This window comes from Phaenicophaeus curvirostris, chromosome 3 (assembly GCF_032191515.1).
Source record: "Phaenicophaeus curvirostris isolate KB17595 chromosome 3, BPBGC_Pcur_1.0, whole genome shotgun sequence".
In the NCBI taxonomy this organism is placed as follows: Eukaryota; Metazoa; Chordata; class Aves; order Cuculiformes; family Cuculidae; genus Phaenicophaeus; species Phaenicophaeus curvirostris.
Window position 1 is genome coordinate 29,696,416 of NC_091394.1, and position 22,873 is coordinate 29,719,288.

The 22,873-nt window shown below is 38.3% G+C and overlaps 1 protein-coding gene across 4 annotated transcripts in view; it reads left to right on the forward strand.

Annotated features, from left to right (window-relative positions):
- The window catches only part of RELCH (RAB11 binding and LisH domain, coiled-coil and HEAT repeat containing), an 88,474-nt gene extending 70,693 nt beyond the window's left edge, over window positions 1-17,781 (forward strand). For 3 of the 4 annotated variants that reach the window (XM_069853534.1, XM_069853536.1, XM_069853537.1), the window contains 5 exons: window positions 1,428-1,566; window positions 2,280-2,396; window positions 3,385-3,473; window positions 9,800-9,870; window positions 15,997-17,781. In XM_069853534.1, coding sequence (XP_069709635.1) covers window positions 1,428-1,566; window positions 2,280-2,396; window positions 3,385-3,473; window positions 9,800-9,870; window positions 15,997-16,117 — 537 coding nt within the window. In that variant the 3' untranslated portion in view covers window positions 16,118-17,781. The remainder of the gene's footprint in view (window positions 1-1,427; window positions 1,567-2,279; window positions 2,397-3,384; window positions 3,474-9,799; window positions 9,871-15,996) is intronic. The other variant, XM_069853535.1, reaches the window with a different exon arrangement.
- Window positions 17,782-22,873: the final 5,092 nt, after the last annotated feature.

Consider the following 22,873-nt stretch of genomic DNA (forward strand, 5'->3'; position numbering starts at 1 on the left):
TTCCAAAGTGCTTTCCAGTTTTGCAATGGTTTGGGTTTGGTTTTTTTTTGGAAACAAACCAACCCTCTTTTAACTAATATAAATATTTATTTCTGAATACTGAACCAAACATAAACAAAGCAAAATAGAGGGGGAGGCCTGTGCTAGAAAATGGGAAATCCCATGCTCAAAGTATTTTTTAAGATTTTCCAATACAATTGAGAAATCCAAGACCATTAGTTCCAATAAAATAGCTTTACTTTAAAATACTAAACAAAAAAATCATAGTGGGATTCAGTTACCTCCACATAAGTATATTATACCATTTTAGATGCTTTCGGATATCTTGCCTGGCTTCCAGCTGTTTTAGAAGGGCACGAGTCTCTTGCAGCTCCTGTCATATCTGCTGGTTTAGCTCATGATGTCCAAGATGGCATTAAACAGCATCATAGCGACATAACTGAAATAATCTATAAGGATAATGCAGATATGCAGTTCCTCCTTGGTTTTTAAATGATGCAACTCTGGTAATGGATCAGAATTCTGAAGAAGAAACCCAGTGTTCTGCTATAAGCAGTAGGAATACTGAATTTTGTTTTATATAATAATTATGCAGTCAAATTTCTTCTTAAAAGTGCTTGCAGCTTTTTCCAGAGCTCGCATTCTTCCTGTAATATCAACATATTCTAAAAGAATGTGTTTGAGGAAATGTGAGTAAGAAGTCAGTGATGACTCACAAGTAATTGGAAGATGGATAAGTTACAATTTTGTAGCTTGGAATGCATGCCTGTAATCAGTTTGGGAAGAATACTGTTTTGTTACCACACAAATTACTGTATCCATTGCACTAATTACAATAAGCCTTAGAGTAAAGAGGTGATACTGCCTTCCAGAATGTATCAGAAAATGTTATTTTTGTAACTTTGAATGCAAATTAAATGCTTATATCATTTTAGGTATATTTATATTTTCAGTTTTTCTGGCCTTTATTTGAAGAAATCTTTTTAATTCTATCGATTCTGTGGTGCTTACTTTTGCATCTCTGTCCTCTGCAGAAATTTTTTCAGCACACTGATGGGGATAGATCACCAAAAAAATAACTTGAATTCAGTTATAATTGAACAGGAAAACTCCTAATGTATTAATAGAGGGAAATTTTAATACTAGGTGAAAAATGTGTCAAAGCCAAGGAAAACTCAGGAGGAAAGACTGGCTATATGGAATAACCTGTCTGTAGTTAAAGTTAGATCACAACAAAAAGCTGTCAACAGTCTTTAAAATGTAGAGCTCCATTGAAGAGTTTAGAACATCCTATCAGAAAAAATGTAAATTAACAGAAAGTTCAAGGTTTATCATCTAAAATATGGAAGATTATAGACACGCTCTGAACTAACCGTAACAGTTTCTAGCATCTTCATTACTTTGTGTACTTTTTATTTCTCTGGAAGCTTCTGGAAAGAGTAAAAATGCAGCTGGCATCTTTCCTGGAGGATCCTCAATATCAAGACCAACATTCTCTACATACAGAAATCATAAAAACATTTGGAAGAGTTGGACCTAATGCTGAGCCCAGATTTAGAGATGAATGTAAGTTGCATCAGTGGGAGGATACAGTATTCCTCTTTCTGCCCTAAAGCTGATTTGTCCCTAAAGCAGTATTTCAGTTACTTGACATGTAAAATGCCTTCCTCTCGACCCTCCCCCGTTGCTTCACCCCCTGCTGGCATATATATGTATTTCAAGTATTCCACACATCTTAAATGTAAGTGCGTCTCAGATTAACAAAACAGCTTTTTTTCATGGCCCTGAAATGTAAACCACATAGAAGAGCAAAGTCGATTATTAGAATGTCTTAAAGCTACTTGTAAACAAAACATGAAGAGCTATCATGCCTTCCAGCTGCAAGCATGTAGTTTAGCAGGCTGAACTCATTAGATAGGCTTCCTCTATAGTCAGTGAAGATTTCTAAATGACGCGTCTACTTCTGTCTCTAGCTTATCAACTATATTTATAAAATAGAAGCATGTTTTAGACAGCTATTTTCTGTAAACTGTTACTATTTCAAAGGTACTCTGAGGTACCTTTTTATTGCAGGTGGTATTATCACAGTTTTATTTCAAGTTTGAGTTGATCAGTTAAATCTGCAGGGCAGTTCCATCAAAGGCCGTTATTTGCAGTTTTGATTCCACGCTGATGTGTGATGCGTCAGATGCCTGCAATTGCCACTTATCAACTCTTTAAAGCTAAGCAAGTTTACGATAAGCAATTTCGAATATTTATTCCAGTATTTACATTTTCAGTTGTTATTCCACACTTGCACAAATTAGCTTTGGTCAACAACCAGCAGTCTGTGGATTCGAAGAGACTGGATATCGCTACTCACCTGTTTGAAGCCTACAGTGCTCTTTCCTGTTGTTGTATCCTTTTTTTTATGGAAGTTCGGATGTTAATTCTCTGATGGGGGGAGAAGATTACTACCTGAGAAATAAATAAGTTTGTCTTTGAACATGTGATGTAAAACATGATCTGATCAGTATAAAGAAGAGATTTTCACAGAAGGTGGTTTCACCTTGGCTGGATGCCAGGTGCCCACTAAGCTGTTCTATCACTGCCCTTCTGAGCAGGAGAAGCAGAGAAAACGTTGTGAGTCGAGACAAAGGCAGTTTAATAAAGCAAAAGCAAAGGTGGCATACATGGAAACTAAGGAAAATATTTATTTATTTATTCTCTGCTTCACATCAGGCAATATCCAGCCACTTCCTGGGAAGTAGAGTGTCAGTAGGTGTAGCAGCTGCTCTAGAAGACAAACGTCATAGCGAATGCTCCTCCTCCTTTCTGTTAACTTCTGTTGCTAAGCAGACTTAATATGGTATGGAATATCACTTTGGTGAGTTTGGGTCAGCTGTCCTGGCTTTGTCCCACCCAAGATCTTGCCTACCTCCAACCTACTGGTGAAGGAGTAATGTTGGAGAGTCAGCCTTGATGCTTTGTATCTTGATGCTCAGGAGCTGCCAAAACACTGGTGTTATCAACACCCTTCTAGCTACCAACACAAAGCACAGCATTGTGAGGGCTGATATGGGGAAAATCAATTCTGTCTTGGCCTGGCCCAATACAGTGTAACTGGTAGATACTTAAATAAAAAAAAGCTGCAAAACTCAAGTCCCTGATCTTTATCAGTAAATTAAGGAAAACAGATATGATAAGACTGGTATGGATATGAAATGTTTTAAGATCTTTTTTTTGGTTTTAGTCATGGAATACCAAATGCTGTTCTGTTTTCTTGGGGTTTGCTGCTGTAGGTTGTTGCTGTGTTCGGTAGAATAGCATTATCAGAAGACAGAAAACGAAGTAGTGTGATTTCAGAAGACAATCCTTATAATACCTTAACCACCTGTTTTTTAGTTATTTCAGAGGATTTAATGGTCAACCACTTTTTACCAGGACTTAAGTGTTTACGAACTGACATGGAACATCTCTCACCAGAGCACGAGGTGAGCAGCTATATTAACTGAGTATGAGGTGCAAGTGGCACCAACAGTTGAAATGTAATGGTATTTTAAACTATAAGTTAAGGAGAACTACTCATGAATGGTATCAAAACATAGCATTGAGTGTTTTTTGATAAGGCATACTACACATGATTTAAGAAAACAATAAAATCTTCTAAAATGTATTTCTGACCAGTGGACCTCTGCAGAGAAATACTCAACTGTCAGAAAAGCGTGTAGAAGCAACAGATCTTTGAAGAAAAAGGAAATGTTTATCATAGAATCCCTATGCTGGAAAAGACCTTTGAGATCACCAAGTCCAACCATACCTGTATTCTACTAAATCCCTACCCATCTTCTAAATACCTCCAGGGATGGGAACTCAACCACCTTCCTGGGCAGCTCGTTCCAGTGCTTGATAACCCTTTCAGTGAAGAAGTTTTTCCTAATGTTCAATCTGAACCTCCCCTGGTGCAGTTTGAGACCATTCCCTCTCACCACCTATCACTTGGGCAAGCAGACCAGCACTCACCTCTCTACAACCTCTCTCAGGTAGTTGTACACAGTGATAAGGTCTTCCCTCAGCCTCCTCTTCTCTAGGCTAAAGAACCCCAGTTCCCTCAGCTGTACCTCGTAAGACTTGTTCTCCAGCCCCTTCACCAGCTTTGCTGCCCTTCTCTGGACATGCTCCAGGACCTCAATGTCTTTCTTGTAGTGAGGGGCCCAAAACTGAACGTAGTATTCAAGGTGCAGCCTCACCAGGGCCCGGTACAGGGGCAGAATTACTTTTGTGGTCCTCCTGGCCATGCCATTTCTGATACAACCCAATATGTCATTGGCCTTCTTGGCCACCTGGGCACACTGGTGGCTTATGTTCTGTCGGCTGTCAACCAACACCCCCAGGTCTTTCTCTGCCAGGCAGCTTTCTAGGCACTCTTCCCCCAGCCTGTAGTGCTATGTGGGGTTGTTGTTTTCCAAGGGCAGGACTCTGCACTTGGCCTTGTTAAACCTCATCCCATTGGCCTCCTTTGATCCAGCCTGTTCAGATCCCTTTGCAGAGCCTTCTTACCCTCCAAATATTGGCACTTCCTCCCAGCTTAGTGTTATAGTGTTAGTCCAGGCCAGTGGAAGCCTGTGAGAAACTGTGTCAAAGGCTTTACTGAAGTCCAAGTACACTACATCCACAGCCTTTCCCTCATCCATCAAGCGGGTCGTCTTGTCACAGAAGGCGATCAGGCTAGTTTGGCAGGACCAGCCTTTCATAAACCCATGCTGACTGGTCCTGATCATCCAGTTGTCTCCCATGGAAATTTTATCAACCAGCCTTCTGAGCAGTCCAAAGTCTGCCCTCCAGAAGTCCAAGGTGGCCATTCTACTGACTGCCCTCGTTACTTCTAGAACGGAGAATTCCATCATCTCATGATTGCTGTGCCCCAGGCATCCTTCAACCGTCACACCTCCCCCAAGACCTTGTCTTTTCACAAAGAGCAAGTCCAGCAGGGCATCCCACCTGAAGGATTTATAGCCAGCCATAGCAGCACTCCAGTTATGCGAGTCATCCCACGAGGCCTCTGTCATGGCAATTATATAATAGTCTTCTTGTTTTGCAATTACTTCTAGTTCCTCGTGTTTGTGTAGGCGCATTTCAGCTGGGCTGTTGATCCCACTACACTCCGAAGGGGAATAGTTGCAGTTCCTAAGTGACCATTCACTGAATTTTCTAACCCATCAATAATGTTTACATCTGTGCTGCCATTTGAAGTGCTACCCCCCACTTCCTCCGAGGTAGCAGACCAAAGGTCCTTATCAACACACCATTCCACAGACACTGGGGTGCCACTCCCAGGCTGGTATTTATCAAGCCCGTTTTTGTCCCTCTCCCTCCTCACTTTTACTTTAAAGCTCTATTAATGAGCCCTGCCAGATTCTTGGTAATAAACCATTTGCCCCTCAGGGATGAGTGTACCACCTCCTTGGACAGCAACCCAGCATCCAAGAACCCAAAGTTAACTCCTCACACCTGGTTCAAAGCCAGCTCTTTATTTCTTGGCTTTTCCTATTCCTCCCCTTGTCATTCCCTGTAGTTGAAATGACAGATGAGAACACTACACGGATGAGGCACTACACGGGCCTCTGATCCCTTCACCATATGTCCCAAGGCCCTGAAGTCACTTTTAATTGCCCTCGGATTTCTTGTATGGAATTTGTTACTACCTACTTAGAAAATCAACAGAGAATAATAATCCATGGGCCTGACCCAGGCTGGAATTATTGACCATGTGTTTGTTAGTCAAAACAAGGATACACTAAAATCAGTGGCTGCAATATGTCCAAGAAAATGCAGATGAAAATTGGTGGAGTGCAAGAGAGAAATGATAGGTAAGAATGAGGAATGTATAGTTCTGAAGTTTATGGGATGCACTTTATATCTGCAGTACTGTTACCAGTTCTGGGCTCCCCGCTACAGAAGCATGGACCTACTGGAGAGAGTCCAGCGAAGGGCCATAAAGATGATGAAAGGGAATGGAGTGTCTCTCCTAGCAGGAGAGGCTAAGAGAGCTGACGATATTCAGCTGGAGAAGAGCAGGCTCAAGGGGAGATCTCATGAATGTGTATAAATACCTGAAGGAAGGGTGCAGAAAGGATATAGCCAGGCTCTTCTCAGCGGTGCCCAGTGACAGGACAAGAGGCAGGGGCACAAACTGAAACACAAGAGGTCCCCTCTGAACATTAGAAAACACTTTTTTACTGTGTGAGTGTCCAAGAGATTGAAACACAACTATCAAGTCAGTCGCTGAAAAGATGTAGTTTAGTTGCCTGTTGGGAAGATCTTGACCGTATGAACATTGCAAGTAATGGAGGAAAAAATTTAATCAAACTGTACAAATGAACATCTTTCTGGATTTTCAAGGTTAATGCTGCACTTCAATGGATTACTTTGTACTTAAGACATGACTTTTCCTTGTGTTTGCAAAAGTGACTTAATTGAGACAACTGTGTTCTGTAGGAGTTCTAAGTTCATATACTTGATAGATAACAAAGTGTCTTCTTCCAGTTATACTTTCAGTCTCATTCTTTTATTTTCTGGATATTGTTGTATTGCTTTATATAAATTTACATGTGTGGAACTGGAAGTGAATTACTTTGAGTAACTTTCAGATCTAGAAGGAAAGAATCTGACTTCAGAGGACTGTATCAGAAGGGGCAGTAGTGACCTGAGCTTCAGTGAAAAGGAACAGTATTGCACTTCCTTAACACAGACAGCACTGGAGGACAGCTCTTAATTATAATCTGTATTCAGAGAGATCTGGGAGATGTAGTGTGTTTTGGGAAGTTCAAAACTGTATCTGAAAGCTGTAGTAGGTAAAAGTTGGTTTTATTTTAATTTTATTTCTTTTGCCATTTTCACTGATGGGATAACTGATACAAATCCTAGTACTTAATTTTTTTTGGTAGTAAATAGTAATTAGTGCAATTTCTAAGGTTTAAGAGCATAGTCAGTTCAAAAGATCCCTGAATTAGAACAAAAGAGCTCATTTGATTGAGTTTGACTCTCGTAGCCGGAGAAGGAACTCAGAGCTAAATAGGATTAAAAATAAATAGGTAAGTAACGACAACTCTCTATCGTCCTTTGCCAAGATCATGTGATTAATTGGCTTCAGCCATGAGACAAAGTGCTTTATCTTTTATAGCCAGAGAGAAATGTAAATTTAAAAATGCTTATTCCTACTTCAGGGGATGAGAAAACTCACTACAGCTTTTACTGTCAAAGTGGAAATCTGATGCTTCATCAGCTCCTTGGTACAACAGCATTTTTGTAGGCACCATGATGGAGACATCTGAGGCCCAGATAGCTCTAGTGTCTGTCTTTCAAGCTTTCTGTTTTAAAATTATGTTTTCTGAAGTAAATGTGATTTGCTGATTCAAACTGTTAGACATTAACCTTTTTCTCATTATTTTGGTCATCGTAGTGTCATTCACAGTTGAAATGGCATATCAATTACAACACCACATTTTCTCTTTCAAAGTCTTGGCTCTTGTGGCTCTAACAGCAGAATAGAGTTTATACTCATCCTGGAAATGTAACATTTGTGGAATTTGCTTTTGATCCTGTCAGGCAGCATTTACCACTTATCCTTCATATTTATTTTCCTTTCATTCATATAAACAGAAGTGCAAGCTGGGCATTTAAGCCAGACCCTCTCATCTTCAAAATAAACACTTCACCTTGTGCAGACATTTCAGATACTTTGCCAGTGTCTCCAATTCCATGTCAAGAACCTTCTTCTCCCTTCTCCACTTGCCTTCTATTATTTTCAAAATAATTGAGTTTTGAATTGCATGCTAGTGAGATATAATCAATACTTGATAAAAATATTTAGTCCATCTGCAGTATTGCTTACAATACTTAAGCACGTTATGTCTCTAAAATGTCTCTGTATTTCCAGTTATATCTCTAAAATGTCTCTCTCAAAGGAGGCATAAATTATTTCATAGTTAATGCAATGCCCAAACAAAGAGAACCCAAGGGAATAGGTGTGAGCAGTATGTGCAATATCATAATGTGGAATTGCATATGATACTATATTTATATCTTTCTTCTGTTTCACCCTGAACTTTAAGACAAATTAATGTGGGAAAGAGGGGAGAATTGCTCTGCTTCCTCCAAGAATTATGCAGCCTTCCCAGAAGGAGTTGTGCAATGGATGGGGGATCCATCCCAGTATTCAGATGATAATAGGTTCTTGCTGAATAATTCCCCTCCTCCACCCAATCAAAACTTCATATTGTTGATATTTGGAACATCTAGATCCCGCTGGATGTACAAAAATGTAGACATGCTCCAGTGCACAGGTTTAACAATACACATGCTAAGAAACAAAAATTATGATTGCTTTCCTTGGAACTTTCAGTTTAGTTTTGATACATATAGAAAAGGTTGCTTTTTCACTGGAATTCTTCTGAATGAAGTTCTCCTTTTAATCTGTGCTCCTGAGTTGAAGTACTTGCATAATATTTTATGCAAATGAAGAACAGCAAATTTAGCACTAAGAATTGTAGTCCTGTTAGACTCATACAGGTTTGGATGCTGCTTTCTGAAATGTTCGAGGGTATACAACACTTACTACCCAAACTCTTCCAAATGTGTAAGTAATAATTTTTGAGGAATGAAGTGAACAGTGGCACGGATCTGCAGACGAGGGCAGATCTTATCAGTGTAATAAATGCTTTCAAAAGATATTTTGTGCTGCAGCTGTTTAGTAGGAATTTGACAGAAACCAGCTTGTTTATGTATATAAATACATTTAAAAATAGTTATTATTTGGTAATAACCATTAGTAACTGATCTGTATTTTAGTGATTCAAATTAGTTTATTTCCTTTATTGTATCTATTCATGGTAAGACACTGCTAATTTTAGTGGTCTGTAGCTTTGAGATTTTAAGTTTAGTGTCTCGGAGAAAGTGCTTAGCTTTGTCCTGAGCTGTGAGCAGAGAAAGTTTCCATTTATGTAGTTTCACACTCTACATTGCAACTGTTTTACCTGTTTCAAATGCTTCTGTGTAAATGCAGTACTGTTGTAGGCAGGGAGTTCTGTACCTGTCCAGTGATTTCATTCAAAGCCTGCTATTGGGGAACATTCCTTTATTTTTGGTGTGCTGGAGAAATGTAAAATGTCAGTGTGAGGGCATGTTTAGTCTAAAGTATTCTGCAGAAACCTTGAATGCTGCAACTGTTTAAGTAAAGAAAAATAGCTTTAATTCATACAAACCCTGTAAGACACCAGTGAAATGATCCCAAGTTTGCTTTAGCAGTTCCTTACCACTAAGATGTTGTCTCAGGATGCCATCACACTTTTTTCTTTTCTTTTCCTTGCTTTTTCTTTTATGCATAATGTTGGTAAAGATACACATTTTAAAAGGTACTTGAAAACTCCCTAAAGAAAAATAAAGGGAAGGTGAATGAATGTATGTCAAAGTTAATTGCTAATAAATACAAGTATTGTTCAGCAAAGGGAAGATAAGGAGGTGTGTCACAGAAGTGAGTTTGCTTTAGGTCTACTTTAAGAGGCCAAGGGAAGCAGGAAGGAGTTTTGAACTCCTTTAACTATTTAAAAAAAATATTTTCTTCCTTAAAATATTTTGAATGATTTTGTTGTTTCTAGCCACAAGGCATTATCAGGTAGCTCGAATGTAAATGCAGTTGAAAAACAAGCAAGACTCTTTAAATAGCTCTGCTAATGTCAGAATTTGTTGCAGAGTAGATTTTGTACGTAGTGTTAATGCAAAAGAAAAAATGTGATATATCTCTCTTCCTTGTGTGTCTTAGGTTATTTTAAGCTCCATGATAAAAGAGTGTGAACAGAAAGTGGAAAACAAGACTGTCCAAGAACCGCAGGGGTAAGGCTTCCACTTCTCTTTTTTATTGTGCCTCCACATTAATATTCTGCAGAATCTATTCCATGGTGATGTCCAAGGCTTTGGACTAGAAATACCACACTGACGTATCCTGTATTTGAAAGTAGATTTCAGGAACTTTAATTCAGTTTCTGGTTGTTTCCATTTGCAGCGTAAAACACAAGAAAACACATTTTTGTTTGTATCCTAGCCATTGTGTTCTTATTTTCCCATGTTACTTTCTTCTTAATATTTTATCCATTCATGTAGTGACCTACTCCAGGCTGCTGTCTTTGCATGTGACCAGTGCAGATGAAAATAGTTTCTCCAGTGTATAAACTAACCTATTTATGTGAAAACACTGTTTAGTAAATATGTTGGCTTTGGGAAAATGCCAACTATGTTGCACCTGAGTAAAACACCCATTCTACAAATGCACATTAAACCCAGCTCTCCAGTGAGGCATCAGATACATGTTGTGTCTGCATCAGCTCGCCTCATGCGGTAGAAGTGATATTGTGTGTGGTATCTCTCTCTCCTGATAACAAAAGAAGCTAACAGAGCCACAGATCTGGAAAGCTAAGCAGCTTTATGATGATGTGTATGTGTTCTTTTGCCTGCTTCTTGCCTGGAATGGCTTATCAGCAGGTAACATCTCATGATTATGTAACTTAAGAAATCCTTAGTAGTATTATCAGGAAGAGTTTGAGAAGAAACAATCGGTATCTGAAAGAGAATCTGTCCTTAGTCCTGATAACTTGCCATGGAGTCAAAACAATTATTGAAACTTATTTATGTCATGCTTCCATGTCTGTAACAAATGGATGGAATTTACTTCTTGAAAGAGCTCAGGCAAAATCCTGGAAGCAGCTGGTTGTTTGAGAACAACTGTAATCGGAAAAGTTTAGAAGAATTGAACAGAAGAGACATGGTGTGGAAGAAGATGCATTCTTTCATGCACCAAATAAAATTTCAGTCTTTACCAGTAGTAATTAGCCTTTTTACTGTTGTAGCTGAAAATGAATGACGTGTAATAATAACTGAATCCATTTGAGACACAAGTATCAGGTCAGCTATTAAAAGTGTTCTAGAAATCAACTTTATAGACTTTAGAAGGGGAATAATTTTAAGACTAAAAATCTCCAGACTCTACTACAAATCACAGTCCATAGTTTTTCTGTTCTCATAAGGCAGTTGGTTCTGTCTAGTCATGTAGAAGTCCTGTCTGACGGAGAAGAAAAACCTTTAAGATCTGAAGAATGCACTGTCACATCATTCTTTTTCCTCTTTCATGTTCATGTGGCAATGTTATAAAGTAGATACTGTACTAACTGCATATTCCAGTTGAGTGTCTTATTTTCATGATTAAATAGGTATTTCTTTGACATATTAGTTAATAAGAGCAGGGTTATAAGACTTAAATCTCTCCACAGGCATATTCCTTGTTTGCAACCTAAATAGCCAGTCAATCAAGAACCAAAAAATGCATTCAATCATGCTGCTGTTTTTCTCCTGGGCTTCACTGTGTTACTTCCTCAACCTTCATATTTTTGCCCTTATTCTTTCTGGCTTCTCTTAAATGGAGCCAGAAAGCTCTGGCATGCATACCTGTGTGTCCCCCAACAGCCATACTCTGAATGCCCATTCCCATCCTGTATCCTTCAGATTCTTAAGCTGCTGTGGATTTGGTTTTTTAGTTTTAGAGAGCAGTGAATAGTTAGCTTGCCTTTGGCTATATTAAATATCAGTACTTAAGCCAGCTATTTCCTTGGAGAACAGCCTAGCAATAATAATTTTTTCCAAGACAGGAACTTGCTAGTTGCCCTATTAGACCCATCCTACTTTTTTGCAAGTAAGTAGTAATTTTATCAAGGTGTTCCCTGTATAATGTACCGTGCATAGTAGATACGCAATAGGTAATTATGATTAGGCAGAATTAACAGCCAGACTCTTTTTGCAAATCTGGTGCTAAGCAATTGCTGTAGACTCTCATGAACCAATTTGTGCATCAGGACACCCCTCCACATAAGCAACAACTTAGTATTTTGATTAACAAGTTGATTCTAATGAACCAGTTACACACATGGGCATCTATTACTTTGCAAATATTTCCTCTGCCTGGGTTTTAAGGACTTTTTTTTTAATCTACAAACTTACCAATATTCTTTTTTCATTTTCATTTTTATTCTTTGTGCAATAAAAAAGCTACCACCTCAGACTCTGGCTCTGTAAAGAAAAAAAATAAAAGCAGTGTGTGTATCTAAATATGACTTTCATGCCTGATCAGTGTTTTCTTGAAGTAAATTACTTTATCACGTCCTGAGCAACTTCTTGACAGTTTCTTAGAAGAGATGGTTAGAAAATATGGAACTGATTCCTACCCAGGCAAATATATTCTGAAAGAAATTTTTTTCCTCTCTCAGAGTGTAGCAAGAGTGCACAATATCAGACTGGTCTTTTTAAAGAACAGAATTAACCTTAACCTGAAGGATTTTCATCATCTTACTTGTAGCTGAGCTGTGAAACCAAAAGTTATGATACAAAATTCCTTGCCTGAGCTCTTTCTAATTCTCAAGTGGTGCTCTTCAGTTGGACACGATTTTTAAATATTTTTAGTTTTCAAATATGTGCTTTTGCCACTCAAATGTTTTCACTTATTTAGGTCATCGGCGCTATTGTGTGCATGGCTAGAGTTTGAGTGATCAACTTTTATTTTATGTAGAATTTAGACTTACTTTCCTTTAGCTACTATCAGTGCAGACATGTTAACCTATATATATGCAAGAGGTCAGTATTACTTAAAATCCCTCTTAGAAAACTATTTTGAAATGACAGTTAGCCCTAATAGGCCGTTCCAAAAACAGATAAATGCGAACATGAAACAACATCCAGTCTTTTAGAATGCAACTGCTGAAAGGTTTGAAAGATTTGAAAAGATAAGTATTTTCAATTTGTTCCTTTGTTCTTTAATTAGCCTTCCTCTTTCTTATTCAGAATTAGGCTATGGTTGCAATTTTTTACTGTATGAAATGAACACAAAATATTTTAGCACTGAAGAAATGACCTTTACATATACATGAATATGTCCTTTTTCCTGCTAATTTCAGTTCCTAATTTCAGTGTTAAACATGTATTTGATGAAACATTTAAAAGCAACTAGGAGACAAATTAATGATTTCTGTTACCAACATGAGAATGCGTGCACAAAATAAAACCGGATGCAAAGGCAATCATAAGATGTTGTTGGTTGCCTTCTGTTGATTAAAAAACTTTTCTTTTTGAAATATTGGATAGGTACTTCTAAACATTTTCTTTAGCAATTAACAAGGTGTTTCAATCTTGAGTAACAACTTACGTAACAAACTGATTTTTATAAAATGTACACCATGAATGTTTGTTTTGGCCTAAAGCTTCCCCATGTGACAGGAGCATGTAATCCATCTACACGCTGGTCAAAAATTTGATGTTTACACATTAGTTTTATTTGTGGGTTTGGTTTTTGGCACCTTTTTTTTTTAAAATAAAAAAGTAAATGCACGGATTTTCCTTAGGACTGTATAGAAATCAAAGTACTTTTGGGGCATATTTAAACTTTTAAGTATGCCAAGTGTTATGGTTTATCTTTCTTTTTACAGTAATATAAACTTGAAAAACATTTACATGAAAACATTAACTTCTAGACCCTCTAGTTCTCAATTTTTAATTTTTAACATCGGATGGTTGGTGTGGCCAAAAAACCTGTTTTGAAACAATTGAACATTTGAATGTTTCCTGATTTTCCTCAAACTTATTTAGGATCATTAGAATAATGACACCACAGTTTGTTTAAAACTACAGGTTTTTCACCAGTTGCTAGGCTTTTTTTGAACTATATTTCCTATTTTCTCAAGTTATACGCAACTCTAGTATACATCATAGGCTGGAATAGCTTCTTGTTGTTAATCAGCTGATAATGAGTGTAAAGTGTTATTTACATAGTTTATATGCCCTTGCTTTACCATGAAATCAAAGGAAATTGCACAAGAAATCTATCTTACAGTAGTAGTAACTTACCTGCTAAGTTTTATCAACTGAAAATGTGTGATTCCTTAGGTGACTGTAGATACTTAATCAAGCCAGAGATGTCTGACTACATGATTGTGCATGAAAGAAATATTTCACTTCAAAAGTTTATACATCATTTCAAACCAGCTATATATTTTAATCACTGGCTGCTAAATCAAATAAAAATATTATTTTTTAAAATATCATTTAGACAACTTTTTTTATCAGGTGATGTCTAAAAAAGAAATGTAACCTGAGAACAATTTTCAAAATTTTAAACTTTACTGAAAATTCAGACATCATACTTTAAATAAAATGATGCTTGAACAGTAAATGTTGGGTAATGATGAACTTTACAGCTTTCAGAAAATACCAACTAATAATAAGATATAAAATTAGATGATTAATTTGAATAACCTGTTCCATTAATAGGAGATGTACTGAAAAAGGTATGTAAGAGTGTGTTTTATGATACTCTTAGGTATGCTGAGTAAGGTGTACCAAAGGCCCCTTCAAGCATCTAGATCTATTAGGCACTGTGGAAATGCAAAGACAGGGAGTCACTTCAGCTTAAAATGCAGAAGGGATGAGGGAGTACATTTGAGGGGCTATAGTTATCATACAGATAAGCTATCTGTAAATCCACAATACAGCTTTAGTGAGAAGCTTCCCTTTTTGTTTTTTTTTAAACACTACATTTAAAAATAATCAGAAATTGTTACCACTAAGTGCCTTCCTTTGTTGTATGAAATGGGAAAAATTGCATTCCTTCTACTTTTGAAGAAATAATTCAAATTCTGTTGAAGCAATTTGTAGTTAACCTCAGCTTGACCTGCCTTGATGCGTAAGTTCTAACAGAACTTTTTATAACCTTGCAGACTGGAAAGTCAGTTCCTGGAAGCTGGCCTGTGCCAGTAAGACAGATCTTGTGATCTTCAGTATAATTTTGAAATACAGAGTCCATGCTGAGCTCACAAGGGAGAAAATGTTTTGTAGAATTGACCCTGTCTAGCATTGAAAAAGTACGTTTGCAGTTTTAGCTATAAATATAGAAGTATGGAATATTTATTAATATTCCTGCTATCTTACATCTACCTTGTTGCACTCCTAGAGACAAATTACTCCTACTATGCTCAACAGTTACATATATCTGAAGTTGAGGTCACCGATATGCTGTAAATAAAATAATTTAATTTTGCAGCATTTGTATTATTTTTTAATATGTTGTTTAAATTTGTAGCATCTTGTAGGTTCAGCATTGATCGGGTTGTTCCTTCTAGTCCAGTTTTTGGGAAAATTGTGGGTTCTCCATTGTCTTCTCTAGTACGTATGAAGTAGGAACACTCAAACCAAGGTAGCAGGAGTTGCATTCACAACAACCAGAAGGAGAAAGCTCTTTACCCAGGGAGAGAGAGACCCAGTAACACTCAGTGCCCCAGGGTGGGGTTTACAAGAAATTTACAAGGAGATCGAAGAGAAAGCTGAACTGGTAATATGAGATAAAAATTTACTGGGAGTTTGTAGATGGACAGTCCACACCAAATTTCAATTCAGCTCAGGTGGAAATATTTGGAAAATAAGAGAGTTGGAAATTAAGGAGAGTTGTCACTGTTTTGTACTTACCTTGCTTTTACTCTTCCCTACATATCTGCTAATGGCCACGGTCGGAGGCAGGATATTTGGGCTAGATAGATCCTTAGTCTGAACCAGTACTGTTGTTTGTACATTAAACAAGGATTGACATTTCCATTGAGAAGGTAAAGCTAATCTTTCTCAGAGGTATTTGTCACTAGAGCAATTGCCAAATAGCTAACAAATGCTCGTGTGGTAACTTGTAAAGGTAGTAACAACTGGTATGCACAAAAATAGTTTATGACTTTTCACTAGGCCTGTGAGAGCATGAAAATCCATTTAACAGTGTGTATTTGGGCTTGGTAGTGATGGTTTTTCAGTTCTTCGTGATGGACTGGTCTTGTGATCCTGAAAACTCTAAAATGCAAAGACAATTCAATTGCTTATTAAATAATGGCACCATGTTCTTTTCTTCTTTGTAGTCTTATGCCACTATTTTTTTTACTTTCCCAGCTCAATGTCGATTGCAGCGAGCCTTGTCAGCGAAGATACAAAGACCAAGTTTTTGAACAAAATGGGCCAGCTGACTACATCAGGCGCGATGTTGGCTAATGTGTTTCAGAGGAAGAAGTAGGATGGGAAAAGGAACTCCCAGCTAACACTAAGATGGACCTCACAGAGACTGGTTCCTGTACTTGAAGTACTTGCCTTTTAATTTCTTCTGTCTTATGTTCTTGTAGTATAATTTTATTCTAACCTCCAAAGATATTTGCACTGCTTTTGAATATCGCTGTGTATCTGTTAATTTTGGGTTAACTGTGATTGATATAAAACTGAAATCATAGTCTGTACCAAGTCCCTGTTCTGTGTTCTTGTCTTTCCAGCATTTTTTTTATATAGTGGAAGGGTTTTGTTTTTTTTATTTTCTGATAGGATATCAGCAAATATCTGTATTATACATGGAGCTATTATGACGGTACTTAAAATAATGTAAATTTGAAGTCATTGTCATGAAGTAATAAAAGTGGAGATTACTTATGTATTTAAATTATGAAAGAGTAATGCAGATTTTTTTATTATGTTTCTAAAAAGAAGAGGAAGAGCCACCAGCATTTGTCTGTGCTTCTAGGGTTGTTTTTGTAAGTATTGTGCATCTTGAATCCAGAGGAATTGCAGTATGTAACGTATGAGACTGCTTACACTGCATCAGTCTGCAGGGAATGCTCATGTTTCGGATGCTTTATGCTGACATTGTAAATGCTGTACAAAGTACTTCAGATAAAATTCTCACATCTGTTGTGGTTTTTCAAGGGATGTTTTCTTTTGTTGGGGTTTCTGTTTTATTTTAAAGCACTTTAACAACCAGTCTACTCATCCAGAGGCACATCCACTAAGTAAAGGAAAAACATGATAAATTAATAATTGTTAATAAATGTACGAGCTACTACACAGTGGTCCCAGTACAGTTCTGCAGGCAGAAAAAACTTATGCAGTAGAAAGAGTGCTCTCATCTTGCACTCAGTGTGCAGTTCTGTGTAAGCTAAAGTTAAGATATTTTGTTTAGATTGAATCTCAGTTCAAATTTAATTTCAGAATATTTGAAATTATTTTGTTTGACATGCAGTTTCTTTAAAATGTTAAGTAGACCGCATTACATACTTCATAAAAATGATAGTGCAAGGAGTACTACCAAATATTTTTATTAGGAAAGAAGCATTAACAACTAAATCCTTTCAGTTCCTATTCTTATGCTGCACTTTTTCCGCCCCCCCCATCTTTATGTCAATGTAAGCTTCTGAAAGTAAACTCAAGTGCATGCATGAACTGGTATGAGGTAGCAAAATACAAAAGCTCAGGCATTCTCTGACATGGTACCATTCAGCTGGTAGTGTGAACGTCTTTGAGGACATGGGAAACTAAAGGAGTAACAGGAAAAAAGTATTCGCTTCTGAAAGAGAGTATGGGTGGAGCAGCGCTTCAGGTGCCCTCATAGAAATAATGGAGGTAATTTGAGGCTTCTGACTGCTTCATCTCTGTGCCTCTTGGCTCTGTATATACGGTTGCCTGCCACGTTTGTGTTGTGACAGGACCTGCTGCACCCTTGCACAGTGTCGGTCCCTTTACACTGCACTGATGAAACTTTTTTCTTGAGATGACAGGCAGCTCCATGCCTTCGTGTTGCTTGTTACCATGAAAGTATACTTATAGCAGACTGACTGTGAAATGGAGACATTCCTGAGGAATGGGAAGTGGTGACGTTCCTCCTTACTGTTCTGTTGTCAATAAAAAGTTTTGTATACCTGCCTTGTCTTGTTACTTCTGGTCTTCTCTGAAAAAGATTTACCACATCAAACCAGCCAGTACAGGAGAGAGGTCTGACGTGCACAAGTTTTTAGCCTTAGCTTGTTTTTTTCACATAGCAGACACTAGACTGAAGTGGCTAAATTTCCCACCTCAAGATGCCTGTTTCACTCTGGCTTCTAGTCATGTGGCTTTATTGCCATTTTCATGCAGGGTCTTCTCCTCTCCTGGGTCGCACTTCTTTTTTTTATTTTTTATTGGTTTGTTGTTTTTTTTGTTTTCCTATGTCTGCTCCAGTAGTTGCAGCACTAGAGATAGCTCTGCAGTCATGAGACCAAAATCACTTCTCCATGGTTAAACTCCTACTTTCCAGGGCAGGGCAGCTGCCTGCAGGCTCTCTGTGACAATGGCTTCTAGCCCACAAAGAACTTCAGTCGGTGTTTGGAAACCTGCTAATTGCCGCAAGCCAAAAAACTTTGATAGTAATTTAACTATGGATAGTGATGGGAAAAGAATTTGGTGTGTTAGTATAAATGTAGCGTCTTTGCCCAGATAGGGCTCTTTTTTCCTTTTTCTTTCTAGTTATTGCACTGTAGTATGCAGGAGTGGGAAGGAGAAGCCAGATTTTTTTAAAGAAAGCAGTTGCCAGAATAACTTTTTCCTCCTGTTGTTATGCAAAACAAGTTAAGTAAATCTTTTGGGAGAAAATGCTTCATTAAAGGAATAGCTGAATATACAGCATGGAAATGAATTAATCCCCCAAAGGGTTATCTTCAGTTGCTTACAGTTTTCCAAAATAAGGATTCTGGAAAGAAACAAACAAACAAACAAAACAAAATCCCAGAGTGATGGTTTTAGTAGCTCTGTCTGAACATCTACAACTCATTGGCTTTAAACAGGGAACGTGTTGAGGTTTCATGCTGCCCCTAGTGAAATTTCAGAACCTTTGTATGATTGACTCTTGCACTCTTGAGGGAAGATGATCCGTGATCTGAAGGTACGTGACTCCCTGAAAGAGTTTTCATGATCTAAATATGTCTTCTGTAGATTAAACATAAGGCTGACTAATGCTTATATATTTTGTTCAGAAAGAGGTTGTTTTCTAAAACTGTAAATGAGGGAAAGGACTCTTCTAACCAAGGTGAATAAAGGGTGCTCTTCAAGAAAAACAGCACATTCTTCTGTAATTCTCTTCCCACTCCCATTTTGCACCAAGAAGAGAAAAAAATCCTGCTATTGCTGTACGTAAAAGTATATTCTGGTTAGGAGAACTAAAAGCACTATTTAAAGGGATTAATGGCTAAAGGAAATGAGGAAGCAGATGTTTGCCAATTAAAATGTTACGACTGAAAGACAGAATTTTTCCATGAAAAGCTCTGTTGTGAAGAACAAGGGAGGAGTTTTTGTAATATATTGTGAGAATTCATTGCTACATGTGGATGAGATGATTCAAAACGGTATAGAAAAAAGCAGAAGTGTGGAATATTTCTGTTCTCTCTGTTGTGACAGTGTTGATGGCATTTTTCTGTTCCAGGAGTAAGTGGCTTTAGGTTTTAGCACCATTTCTAAAGGTGGGTATCATGGATTCCAAATGTTTTAAGTAATTTCCTGTGTGAAACTTACTGATATTTAAGTGAAGGACAAAGTACCCGCAAAGATTCACATAGTAGAAAATCATTAATATGCTGATACTGCAAGCTGACAACTGATAATGAATTACAGGATTGCAGCTTGGTGCAGGCAGCAAGACTTCAAGGGAGCCAGTTTGGTGCTTTACTGAGTGGGTTTGGCTAACATTACAAGCAAACATGTTGAGATACGTAGCTGATTCGTTTTAGACTATAGAATTGGTCAACAAAGGTATGGTGGAGTGCTTTTATTGCACTAGACTAATTAAGACCTGGATTTTAGTACTGTATACTAATTTATCATGTGTTAACTGATCTCCATGAGTAAACATGAATGAGTAATCATTTTCCAGAGAAGCTGCACTATGTGCTGAGCTTGAACTTCTATCATACAATAGCGAAAGGCTTCCTTAGACAAAAGGTTTGTAGTTCCTTGAAACTTCGATCATGAGCAGCTCTACCTAAAAAACAGTGACTTGAAAAGGTGACTCACAAAGAGGGCCAACACCATGACAGTGTTCTGTCTGGGTCCTTTCCCAGCGCTGGTATTGCGTGTGCTCCTCACAATGTCCCTTATTCACTGTATTTCAGGCTGACCCGCACCCAACCTTGCAATTTTTCTATCCCACAGAGGCAAATACCTTTTCTATTCTACCATTTAAATACTGTGTGCATACAAACAGGGCTGTGTGCAGCGTATTTAAGTGTTGCCGTTCCTAAAATTATTGTGATTTTGGTCTCATCCTGCTGCTCTTTGCCCTGCGCTTTAACGGAGATTTCTCCTGTTCCCCAGAACCTGAGAAACCTCTTCAGCTTCAGTTGCAGCTGAGGTGGAGGCAGCATGACAGAAGTCTTACTGAAATTACAGCAGCTGTAGTGAAGCGCATGCCTTGTGGGATCCTGCTTGTCATTCCGCCAGGTGCGTTACACCTGCCTTTTAAATATGCTGCAAGAGGAGCGGGAAGTGAGGACAGGGAAGAAGCAGCTGTAGTGTTTAATAGGCAATAAGATCTCATTTAGATTTGATCCTTTGCTGAGTGATGAATGCACTCCGTTGATCCAAGTATGAATCATCTTAATATTCCGGTGAGTTTTCAAAGAAGTTCAAGATCATTAAGTGTGCTGTTAGATGAAACGACAGGGTGGCTTTGTGGAACTGGTGGTGGAGTGTTGCACTGTGTTTCAAAGGTCGCAGTCCTCCTGCGGTGGAGGTGGGAGCGTGTTTGCCAGCCTTACAGACTCGTCTTCAGGCAGGACAGAGCTTGACGTGCATCCTGGGCAGCACAAGCTCCCCAGTTAGTGGCAATATTGCTCTTATCCTAAGGATGAATGTAAGACTTAAGTCTTCTATTGGTTGGTATCTCTTATAAGCATGGACAAATGTTCAAAGTTAAAAATTCACCAGGACTTTGTATCTCCTTCCAGAAGTACGTAGGCATCATTACTGCCACAGTGCTTGGTGATAACCTATTGGTTCAAGGTGTGTTTGAACATACTTAAAATATGCAACACGTTAGCTGGTTGTGAGCTTTTTTTTTCTTTAGAATGCCACAAACTTCTGGTTATTAACAGGTGTTCAGCACTGGTACATTTTTGTGGGATTGTAAAAGGTGTGTTGTGCAAACCACACCGATGTGACTAAGGAGCTGCTGCTTCACAGTCGCTCTGTCATGAAGAATATTTGTATGATTGAGAATCTAAAGGAGACTGAGCAATAATCTGCTGTGAAAACATGCATTTCACAAGAGGAAAACAGTTTCAAGTTGACAGCATGGTTTTGTGTACAATTTTTTTTCTTTTTTTTGGTAAATAATAGATTGATTTATTTATTTAATAGCCAGAGACCTCAACAGAAATTTGAGCTCCTTCTGCTAAAACTGCGCAGATATTTTCCTACCTTTTTTTCCTCTGTAGCCCAGTGCAGAAAGCTCCAAATAATGGGTCATCTAGTAGGGTCCTCTCCTTGTGGTGAGTGATGCGGCAGCTGGAGGCTGCCTTTCTCCCTGTCCCCCTGGTGGACTCTGTGCATGACCTGCTGATACTCCAGAAGCTGCCCTGCGACCCACCTGCCCGACAAGGCATCCTTCTGATCCAGAGGTCACCTTCCTAGAATTCTAACTTAGCACATGCACTGTGTTCCTCACTCACCTGCTGAGGCAGGTGCTTACAATTAGAAAGCCGGTATTTAGTTCAAGGCGCAAAATCCCAGCCAACCTTTATGACGTCTAGTGGAAGAAAAGTGTTGATCCAGATCCAGCACCTTCACCTCACCCTCCCATCCCTCAACAGGGTGTGAGAAGCAGGGCAATGGAAGCACCGCCTTCCTGTACAGTGTGAAAAGACATCTTGAGGTACAACCATGTGTCTTTCAGTTTTGATTTTCTGCCCGGGTTTCCTTTATATCATTTCAAAGACCCAGGTTTAACTCACATCTTCCTAGTTGTCACTCATGGGGAAATGGAACATCAGGAACAGTTGGGTCCCTTGTGAATGCAAGAAGCAGGGGAGGTCAGTGGCATGGATAAAGTGAAGGAGTAGCTGGGAGTGTAAACACGGCGCCGTTCAGATATCCATTCAACTGGTGTATACACCAAACCATTCTTTATCTTTGATTAAAGGTTGAAAGTTTTGGAAATAAGGGAGTCAAATTCAGGGATTTGCCTGGGAGTTAGTCACCATTTATCCAAGCTCCTGGAAAAGATGTATTCTTACGCTGATGCTGAAGTGATTTTATTGTCAGATGGTTACAAAATTTGCAGAATTACATTGAATGCTGTAGTTCTTTTAAAATGTTGCTTAGTACGTACTTTACACTTTTTAGGAAAGGGGTAAGAAGCGATCCATACCGACCAGAGACCTGCTAAGAGGTCAGCTGTGCTCACTGCTTGTTCTCCCTGGTAGGCTTCACCAGGGAAGGAATCCTGATGTTACACAAGCAACTATTTTCATTCTGTTACACCTCTAAGTCTCTGTAGAAAGAGCATCCCTAGAGCCAGTCCAGTTTAAGCTTGCATGTCACAGTGATGAGAAGAAACAGGAGGCACTGGAACGCCACCGTAAGTTCGAAACTTTCAGATTTCAAGCATTTTAGGTTTATTCAAAATAGGTGTTTTGCAGAGGTAGCAGGAAACCTAGTATTTTATAATAGGAAAAAAAAAAAATCTTTCCTTTAAAAGAAAAAGCTGACAAGCCAGTCTGAGTGCAAATTTTTAGTTTTAACTTATGCTGCATAGAATGATGCATGCAATAAATGTGAGAGTGTTGATAGCACTTTCTTCTATACATTCCCTAGTTCATATTTTCAAGCATTCACATTTCAGTTTCTAGCGATCTACTGCAATAGGTAATTAAGACTGTAAAGCACCCAGTAGTGGCTTCTGCGGGTTTTGGCTCAGGAACATAGAATTTAACTCAGAGGAAAATGTCTGAGCTTTCAAAAAGAGGCTGTTTTCACAGAGTGG